This window comes from Lycium barbarum, chromosome 6 (genome assembly GCF_019175385.1).
Source record: "Lycium barbarum isolate Lr01 chromosome 6, ASM1917538v2, whole genome shotgun sequence".
NCBI classification, from domain to species: Eukaryota; Viridiplantae; Streptophyta; class Magnoliopsida; order Solanales; family Solanaceae; genus Lycium; species Lycium barbarum.
In genome coordinates, this window is record NC_083342.1 from 94,696,126 (window position 1) to 94,706,998 (window position 10,873).

General features: G+C 41.6%; 1 protein-coding gene across 1 annotated transcript; it reads left to right on the plus strand.

Annotated features, from left to right (window-relative positions):
- The first annotated feature begins 583 nt into the window (after positions 1-583).
- On the plus strand, positions 584-9,814 carry LOC132644222 (uncharacterized). The gene is made up of 3 exons (XM_060360800.1): positions 584-648; positions 690-898; positions 8,930-9,814. Exons 1-3 carry the CDS (start codon positions 584-586, stop codon positions 9,637-9,639), a joined length of 984 nt encoding a protein of 327 aa, XP_060216783.1. The 3' UTR covers positions 9,640-9,814.
- The last annotated feature ends 1,059 nt before the right edge of the window (positions 9,815-10,873 follow it).

Here is a 10,873-nt window from a genome sequence, read left to right on the forward strand (position 1 = left end):
GTATCTATTTTCGAAGGATAAAAACCAACACCCATGGGAAATTGGTGAAGGCGCATATACCATGCTCTCGGCGCCTGTTTAAGGCCATAGAGTGATTTCCGCAGTTGACAGACATGATTGGGAAATGACGGGGGAACGAAGCTAGCAGGTTGAGCCATGAACACACGTTCCTGAAGGTGACCATGTAAAAATGCATTATGAACATCTAGTTGGCGTAGTTGCCATCCTTGAGAAGCAGCAATGGTGAGAACAACCTGAATAGTGGCTGGTTTGACAACCGGGCTAAATATTTCAAAATAGTCGTGATCCTCCATCTGATGAAATCCTTTGGCAACTAAACGATCTTTGTAACGCTCGATTTTGCCGAAAGAATTTTTCTTAATCCGAAAACCCCACTTGCTGCTTAGAACATTCATGGATAAATTATAAGGAACGAGGGTCCAAGTACCGTTGCGTAATAGGCATTCATCTCAGAGGACATAGCATCCCGCCAAACCTTATGTTTATTCGCTTCAATAAAGCTAGTAGGCTCAGCGGAAAGGGGGAGAAGATGAGTGTGAAATTATGACAGTAGATAAATTAGATGAGGGTGGCATATGGCGAAGCCGCATATGATGAGACCACTAAGGTGGTTTCTCGGGTTGAGAGGTAGCTCGTAGAGATGGAGGAACTGGCTGGGGTAACAATAGGTTTCCAGTAAGGTTGACAACTAGAGGAACTACTGGAGATGATGATGAAGTACTCGGATTACTGGATGAAGTGCTGGTTGCGAGACTTGGAGAAATGGATGACGAAGACTCAGCGGGAGGCATGGCTGGTAGATTTGATGCAACTACTGTTGGATCTGGAGTGGTAGTGGGGAGATTGTTTGGTAAGGATATCGGGGAGGATGCCCAAGGTATCAAGTTGGATAGCGTTGAGAGATGAGGACCCAGGATCGACTTTGAAGAAAATGGGAATGTGGTTTCGTCGAAGCGAACATGCCTAGCTATATAAAGGCATCCGGAGGCTCTATCAAAGCAGAGATATCCATAGTGTTTAGAGTAATACCCGAGAAAAACACATGGCACACTTCGAAAGTCAAATTTATGTTTATTGTAAAGACGAATGTAAGGGAAGCAAAGGCATCCAAAGGCTTTTAGGAGAGTGTAATCGGGGGATCTGTGGAATGCAAGTTCAAATGGGGATCTGGCGTTATTCGAGGGTGAAGGGAGACGATTGATTAGATATATGGCTGTATCAAAGGCGAAGTGCCAATAACACGAAAGAGTTGCACTATGAGCCAAGAGACTTAAGGTTGTTTGAACTATATGACGATGTTTGCGTTCAACCCTGCCTTGTTGTTCGTGGGTGTGAGGACAGGAAACTCTATGAGAGATGCCGAATTGAGAGAGGATGGGAGATAGAGCACGAAATTCACCACCCCAGTCCGATTGGATTGACTTAATCGTAGTGTAGTGATTTTCAACAAGTAGCTTGAGTTGACAGAAAATTGAAGCAACTTTTGTGACTTGCCGAGTTGGCAAGCACTACAAATATGATTAAAATTAAAACTAGAACAAGGTAAACTATGCTGCTGTAGGAATTTATTGAGCATTCATTTGTGGGGATGGCCTAGGCGAAGATGCCAGCACGCAGACGATGTCCTGGCAGAAAGGAAAGCCGACGGTGACCTGGAAGGCTGTCTCGGATAGGACGACTGGAGATTGAGTGAGTAAAGCCTGTCATTACTCCGACCTGAAAGAAGAAGTTTCCTGGTTGCTCGATCTTTAACAAGAAAATGATAGGGATGAAATTCAAAAAAGGCGTTATTATCGCGAGCAGATCTTTGAATGGAGAGTAAACATGTTGTGATTGAAGGGACATGGAGAATATTATTGAGAGCAAGGGATTTGGAAGGGAGAGATATTGTAGAGTTACCAGTGTGATGATTGGGAAGCCCCTGTTCGTTTCCAACGTGAACTTGATCCATACCTTTGTAATCTTCCACATGATGCAAACTAGCAAGATCAGGGGTGATGTGATATGTTGCGCAGCTGTCCGGATACCAGTTCTGATGGGTAATAGGAGGCGACTAGTGAGAGAAATAAGCCGAGGCAACTGGGTTAATTGTGTGATTGTATCGCTGAAAGCAATTTGGTGTGAGATGATTCACACCATTACATATTTGACATCGCGAGCGAGAGTCGGTGGAGGGCCATGAATTTCCAGTAGATAAGCCTCCTCGGTATCCTTGTCTCCCACCGCGATTTCTACCTCGACCCCTATTGTTGTTACTGTTAGGTGTGGAATTGGCCAAACAAGTCAATTATTTTGTTCACATAGTCGTGATGTAAGCGCTTACCTCATGATAGTCGTGATGTAAGCGCTTACCTCATCATAGGAAATTCATTCCTATAAATAGGTAGCTTATGGTTCATTTGTAAGATATCATCAAGATCATTTGCTAAACACATCCCAAAGAGAGAAAAATCTAAGAGAAATACTCTTAGTGAAAGGCCTAAGTAAGAGAAGGTCTTTGAGAGAATTTTTTTGTGGTAAAAATTCTTGAGTGTAATTGGGATTGGGGTTGTGAGGTTGAGTGTTGTAAACACTTGTAATATTTTTTCTTTAATAAGATCTGCAGCAGCAACGTGGACGTAGCTCTCACATTGAGGGTGAACCACTATAAATCTGTGTGTGCTATTTATTCTTCGCTTACATCACGGCGTAAGTAGGTTCTGTCTAAGGAGGTTGGTATTTAAGTGGTCCAGCTGTGACCCTCCAATCTTTCCTGGGAACCTGCTTACAAAGGTCGGATTTGTGATTCAAATCCTAACAACTGGTATCAGAGCAACAGGTTGTGTTGTGATTTAGAAACGATGGGAGGCGAAGATGGTACGACGCACGGCATCGGTAAATTCGATGGTACAGACTTTGCGTTCTGGAGAATGCAAATTGAAGATTATTTATATGGCAGAAAGCTTCATGAACCTCTGAGTCCGAAACCAGAGGAGATGAAGCAAGCAGATTGGAATCTCCTCGACAGACAAGTTCTGGGAGTCATTCGGCTGACGCTGTCAAAGAACGTTGCTCACAATGTGGCAAAGGAGAAGACCACTGCAGATATGATGAAGGTATTGTCTGACATGTATGAGAAACCTTCGGCAAATAATAAGGTATTTCTCATGAAGAAACTATTTCATCTAAAGATGATGGAAAATGCTCATGTTGCTGCACACATAAATGAATTCAATACCATTGTAAATCAATTGTCATCGGTAAAAATTGACTTCGATGATGAAGTGCAAGCTCTAATTTTGTTGGCATCCCTACCAAATAGCTGGGAGCCAATGAGAGCAGCGGTTAGTAATTCTGTCGGCAGTGACAAACTAAAGTTCAACGATGTTAGGGATCGTATCCTTGCTGAGGAGGTGCGCAGGACAGATTCGGGAGAGGCATCGACGAATTCTGCTTTTAATGTTGAAAACAGAAGCAGAAATTATGACAGAAACTACAACCGAAATAGGGGCAGATCGAAGTCAAGGAATGGCAGGGGTCAATCCAGACCAGGACGAACACATGAGCGTTGGAACTGTGGAAAACCAGGTCACTTCAAGAAGAACTGCAGGGCGCCAAAGAAGGAGGACAACAAGGGGGCTGGAATCAACGCTGCTACGGAAGACATTGGCGATGCGTTGTTGCTATCGGTTGACAGCCCGATAGACTCTTGGGTGCTTGACTCAGGAGCGTCCTTTCATACCACCCCACATCATGATATAATGACAAACTACGTGGCTGGGAATCTCGGCAAAGTTTATTTAGCCGATGGAGAGCCGCTAGACGTTGTTGGCACGGGAGACATTAATTTGAAGATGTCAAATGGATCCTCGTGGAAGATTACAAAAGTTAGACATGTTCCAAAGCTGATGCGAAACCTGATTTCAGTAGGTCAGCTTGATGATGAGGGATATGATCTCAACTTTGGTAATGGGTCTTGGAAGGTGGCGAAAGGTGCTATGGTAGTTGGCCGAGGAAAGAAGATTGACACTCTCTACATGACGGCTAGCTGTCGTGATACTGTTGCTGTGATTGACAACACAAAGAAGACAGATTTGTGGCATTGTCGGCTGGGGCATATCAGCCAGAAGGGGATGAAGCTGTTGGTGACAAATGGTTTAATTCCGGAGCTGAAGACGGTGGACCTTCATACGTGTGAGAGCTGCATTCTCGGAAAACAAAAGCGAGTAAGCTTCTCAAGTGCAGGCAGAGAGTTGAAGGTCGAAAAGCTGGAATTGGTGCACACAGACGTGTGGGGACCTACCACTGTACCCTCCCTTGGAGGATCACACTACTACGTGACCTTCATTGATGATTCAACAAGGAAGGTATGGGTTTATTTTATGAAAAATAAATCCGATGTGTTTAGTGTATTCAAAAGATGGAAAGCCATGGTCGAGAATGAAACAAACCTCAAGTTGAAGTGTTTGAGGTTCGACAACGGCGGAGAATACACTGATGGTGATTTCAAACGGTACTGTGCCGATAATGGGATCAAGATGATGAAGACTATTCCTGGAACGCCGCAACAGAATGGAGTAGCCGAAAGAATGAACCGAACGTTGAACGAGCGTGCTCGGAGTATGAGAATACACTCTGGACTGCCCAAGACATTCTGGGCAGATGCAGTCAATACCGCGGCCTTCTTAATTAACCGAGGACCGTCAGTTCCCTTGGATTTCAGAATTCCAGAAGAAGTCTGGAGTGGCAAGAAGGTAAGTCTTTCATTTCTGAAAGTGTTCGGTTGCTTATCATATGTTCATAATGATGATACGGCTAGAAGCAAGCTTGATCCAAAATCAAAGAAGTGTTACTTTATTGGCTATGGTGACACCGAGCTTGGGTACCGATTTTGGGATGAACAAAATCGGAAGATCATCCGAAGCAGGAATGTTGTCTTTAACGAAGAGGTACTGTACAAAGACAAGCTGCAAAAGAATTCAGAATGTCAGGACAAGGAATCGGAAATAGTCGATTTGAGGGACTTTCCGGCACCTGAGCCGCAGCCAGGTACAACCGAGGCAGAGGAACAAACAATCCGAGAAGGTGCTGATGAAAGTGCTGATTCTGAAACAAATGAACAGACGCCAATCACAGAGCTGCGTAGATCATCCAGGATCAGGAAGCCGCTTTACAGGTACTCTCCATCCCTCAACTACATTCTACTCACTGATAGAGGGGAGCCGGAATGTTATGAAGAAGCAATGCAAGTCGATGAATCGACTAAGTGGGAGCTGGCAATGAAGGATGAGATGGATTCACTATCGGCAAATCATACATGGGAATTAGCCGAGTTGCCAAAGGATAAGAAGGCATTGCAAAACAAATGGGTTTATCGGATAAAGGAAGAACCCAATGGAACCAAGCCAGTCAGCACTCCCTTGGCTGGACACTTTCGGTTGTCAAAGGATCAGTCGCCGACAACCGAGGATGAGAAGAAGCAGATGGACAAGATACCTTATGCATCTGCAATCGGTAGTCTTATGTATGCAATGATATGTACAAGGCCAGACATTGCACATGCAGTGGGAGTTGTCAGCCGATTTATGAGCAATCCGGGAAAGCAACACTGGGAGGCTGTGAAGTGGATATTCAGATATCGGAAAGGCAGCTCGAGTTCAGCTCTGTATTTCCGAAAATCAAAAACAGGATTGCAAGGGTATGTTGATGTTGACAACGGTGGTGATATTGATAGCAGAAAGAGCACATCCGGGTATGTTTACACCTTCGGAGGTACTGCAATCTCTTGGGTTTCCAAGTTGCAAAAGATAGTAGCTCTCTCTAGTTGTGAAGCTGAGTACGTTGCTGTGACGGAGGCCACAAAGGAAATGATGTGGCTACAATCTTTTCTGCGGGAATTGGATCAGGACCACGAGGGAAGTGTGCTATATTGTGATAGCCAAAGCGCCATTCATTTGGCAAAGAACCCGGTTTACCATGCTCGAACGAAGCACATACAACTCCGGTACCATTTCATTAGATCAGCTTTGGAAGATGGAGCGCTGGTGCTTGAGAAGATCGCAGGGAGTCAGAATCCAGCAGACATGCTGACAAAGGCAGTGACGATAGACAAACTGAAGCTATGCTCAACTTCAGTTGGCCTGCACGAAGTATGAAAGTAGGAAAGAGCTGCTGCATCGATCAAAGTGTGAAGACAAATTAAAATTAGTCTTCAAGTGGGAGATTTGTTAGGTGTGGAATTGGCCAAACAAGTCAATTATTTTGTTCACATAGTCGTGATGTAAGCGCTTACCTCATGATAGTCGTGATGTAAGCGCTTACCTCATCATAGGAAATTCATTCCTATAAATAGGTAGCTTATGGTTCATTTGTAAGATATCATCAAGATCATTTGCTAAACACATCCCAAAGAGAGAAAAATCTAAGAGAAATACTCTTAGTGAAAGGCCTAAGTAAGAGAAGGTCTTTGAGAGAATTTTTTTGTGGTAAAAATTCTTGAGTGTAATTGGGATTGGGGTTGTGAGGTTGAGTGTTGTAAACACTTGTAATATTTTTTCTTTAATAAGATCTGCAGCAGCAACGTGGACGTAGCTCTCACATTGAGGGTGAACCACTATAAATCTGTGTGTGCTATTTATTCTTCGCTTACATCACGGCGTAAGTAGGTTCTGTCTAAGGAGGTTGGTATTTAAGTGGTCCAGCTGTGACCCTCCAATCTTTCCTGGGAACCTGCTTACAAAGGTCGGATTTGTGATTCAAATCCTAACAGTTACGACTCGTCCTCTATAATTATTATTGTTGGATTGACGCTCGTTTTGAGTGAAGCGCTGGCTGAAATTCGCAGAGAGATTTACAGTTGAGTCCGACATAGGCGAGGGTGAAATTGATAGCGACGATAGGGCCTGGCCCTGAATAAATTCATAGTTCAATAGAATGCTATGCAATTCGCTAAAAGTGACGGGTTCTTGACGAGCCGAAAGGATGGTTATGATGTCTTTGAATTCACTCCGGAGACCTTTGAACATGTAAATATTCTGATCGGGGAGACAGATCAGCAGCAGCCAATTCATCGATAAGGAGTTTGGTTTTGTGAAGATATTGAGTGACACTCAAATCATCTTGTTTTAGGTTTTGAAGTTGCATATAAAGGTTCAGGATTCTAGTATTTGATGGCGACGAGAAGGCAGCCGCAAGAGCATCCCAAACAGCCTTTGACGTGGATAGCCCGATAATTACTGGAATCGTTTCTTCCGAGAGAGACGAGATGATAAGGCTCATAATTAATTGATCCTGTTTCATCCAACAAATATATTCCGGGTTAGCGACACCTTTTTCACCATCTTTTCCTGCGATATGAGACGCTGGGCAGATGATACTACCATCAACATAGCCATAAAGGTCTTGTCCTCGAAGAAATAGAGAAATTTGTGTTTTCCAGAAAAAGTAGTTTGTGGAGGTTAGTTTTATTGAGATAAAGTGATGGGCGTTGTTGAGAGGGGAGGGAGACGAGTTGCCCGCTTGAGCCATGGACGTCTGAGAGGTGGACGATGAGTCCTTGTTATGCTCTAATACCATAATAGAACACAAAGAGCTGAATATTTGAAACCAAAGAAGTCGTGAAGAACTGAAGCTAAGAGGCTATAGCTGCTGCCGTTTATTTATTCTGTTTGTTCTTACATATTGCAGTCCCTATTACACCATATTTATACACACACATATTAATACAAGTTATATTGTAACTAGGAGATGTAGGTACATTAAACAAGCTATCCATTGTCCGTAGGATTTCTAGCTACATTAGGAGTCGTAGTCGAAGCGAGAGTGCGAAATGTTCCCATCAATTTGATATCGTAACGATTAATCAGGGTTTTGCTACGTAATGCTAACCGCAAGTTTATTCTTGCAATTTTTTTAATGGGATCCAAATTTAAACAGTGACCCCTCGAAAAATTCTATTTGTGCAAATCACCCAAAATTGAACCCATAACGAACATGTTTCTTCCATCAATCCCAATTTAGTTCACCTATCAATCCGATTTCCATTTACCTATACTCAGATAAACGTAAATTCACCGAGTAGGCCAATGTTATCTCTTATAAATCACGGATTCAAAAAATTAAATTTTGAATGGCAGAGTTTTTGATGAAATATATGAATTGAAAAAATCTATTATAGTAAAGTTTTACTATAATTCAAATGTAATGCTAAAAGTTAAAGAACCCATTATTAACTCTTTTTAGACGGTTTCAACAAATTATTCACAAACTAATAGTACTAATCATTTCTTCAAGCGAATAAAATAAAGGAAAAGGGCCAAATATACCCCTTCTTATAGTTTAGGTCTAAATATACTCCTGCCATTATACTATAGGTTCAAATATATCTTCCTCCATAAAAGTTGTCCAAGGTGGATGTGATTGCGTTCCCTTAACCAGAAGTCTCGGGTTCAGGCTCTGAGTATGGAAGAATCCTTGATAGGGAGTACTTCCCCAGAAATTGGCCCAGACTAATACTAATCATTTCTTCAAGCGAATAAAATAAAGGAAACGGGCCAAATATAATCCTGTACTATTGGAAAAAGGCCAAATATACCCCTCGTTATACTTTAGGTCCAAATATACTTCTGCCGTTATACTATTGGTTCAAATATATCCTCTTCCGTTAAAGTTGTCCAAGGTGGATGTGGCTGCTTTCTCTTAACTAGAAGTCTCTGGTTCGAGTCCTGAGTATGGAAAAATCTTTGGTAGGAAGCTTTTTCCCAAAAATTGGCCCTACATGATGCGAATCCGGATATAGTCAGACTCCAATGCCGATACCAAACACCGGATGAAAAACTAAAAAAAAAAAAATAGAGGAAGAATCAAGAAAAATACTACAGTAATCCTAAAAGATGCCAGTACTAACAAAGAAAACAATTACTGTACTGAGTAACTAGCTTTGATATCCACGTGTCAAATACTCATTGTTACTTTAGTAGCACATGGATCCAATCCGAGCAATCCTCTCTTATCCAATCTCCATCGTCAATTCAAAATCTCAATCAACGAGCAGAATTCACTCTCAATCACCTCAAGCCCAAAAGGTTCAAATCTCTTTTCCAAAATTTTCAACCTTCCCGCTCTCCATATCTCTCTATATATCCTCCATTACCCATTTCTTTAATTCACCATTCTAGCAGAACTTCAATTTTCTCTCAATATACATTCAATTCCTTCTTATTCGCTAAAATGGCCCGCACTAAGCAAACAGCTCGCAAATCCACAGGTGGAAAGGCTCCAAGGAAGCAGCTAGCTACCAAGGCTGCCAGAAAATCTGCTCCAGCGACCGGAGGAGTGAAGAAGCCTCACCGTTTCAGGCCAGGAACTGTTGCTCTAAGAGAAATCAGGAAGTACCAGAAGTCAACTGAGTTGTTGATAAGGAAGCTTCCATTCCAGAGGCTTGTAAGGGAAATAGCACAGGATTTCAAGACAGATCTGAGGTTTCAGAGTAGTGCTGTTGCTGCTCTACAAGAGGCTGCTGAGGCGTATCTCGTTGGGCTCTTTGAAGATACGAATCTCTGTGCAATTCATGCTAAGAGGGTTACAATTATGCCAAAGGATATTCAGCTTGCTAGGAGGATTCGTGGAGAAAGGGCTTAGGAACAAGCTTGTTAGTGTTTATCTGTTCGATGTTTCTTATTTGCATCTGTTGTTGGAATTCTAGGGTTAGGTGGTGTAAATCCAATTGAGTAACTGATTTCAGTATGTGTAAACTGTTGGTTTACTTGTATTCTGGATCTTATCAATGAAATTTGTTGTACTTCTTTTTGTTCAATTAAGGATCTAGCCCTTACATCTCCTTGCTAGTTGCCCAAATTTAAAGGTTGATGCACTATTTGGTGTGGGTTTAATATAAATATTATGTATTGTAATATTGATATGGTGTGCTGTCCTTATACTTGTGTAGCTATGGCTTTCTGGTGTTGCATACTAAGACTTTTCAACAAATTATGTTTTTGTTGTAGTATTTTTCATTTAGTTTTTTTTTTTTTTGGCTACTTATTGGTGCTGTGTATAGGTATTTAGAGGAACAAAAGTATTGGTTCCTTCATATTGTGTCAATTAGTTTGACGTTTTTGTTTAAATCTGTTATTTTTTCAGGTTAGTTATCATAGATTGAACTTTGCTGTATTTGACATGGTAGCCATTTAATTGTTTTTGTGGTGCTGCAGCTGTTGTATTTAAACTGAGATGATTGGTCAATTATGAGGAATCTAATCTCCCGCAAGTTTTAGGTAAGTTTTCAGCGTTGCTAATTTGAGTTGTACATGCGTAGCTGAATCTATTATTTATTTTTTTTTTTGGCGGGGTGGGGGGTGGGTTGATTTTTGGTGCTGATACTCTTAGCAACTACTTAAAACTACAGTTTGTACAACTTTGTTGAGTGAACTAGATGGAAATTATTGTAAAATGGAGCTTTTAGGTATCAATTTTTCAGTGGTATGCACTTACGAAGAACTTGCTCGTGATAGAAGCACAATGTGCTTTTTGTCATCTGCTTTAACTTAAACTCATTTGGCACTCTGCTCTTTTCTAATGCTGCCAAATAATTTGAGGAAAGCGAATAAAAGACAGTCACAATATTATCATTATGTTGTGAACCCTTCACTATTTTGTTTAACATATGTTGAATGTCAACATTAGTTGCCATATCAAGTAAGACTACAAATTTGTTTTCAGTTTTCTAGTGGAATCTTGACATATAATGTACGTGACTTGTGGTGGGGTGCTAAACTTAACCTTTGGAAGTGCTATCTAAGATGTGCAAGGTCGCAAAATGTTCAGGTCAGCATTTCACCTTGATTCAAGTGGTGAATGACCTTTTGTGCCAGAG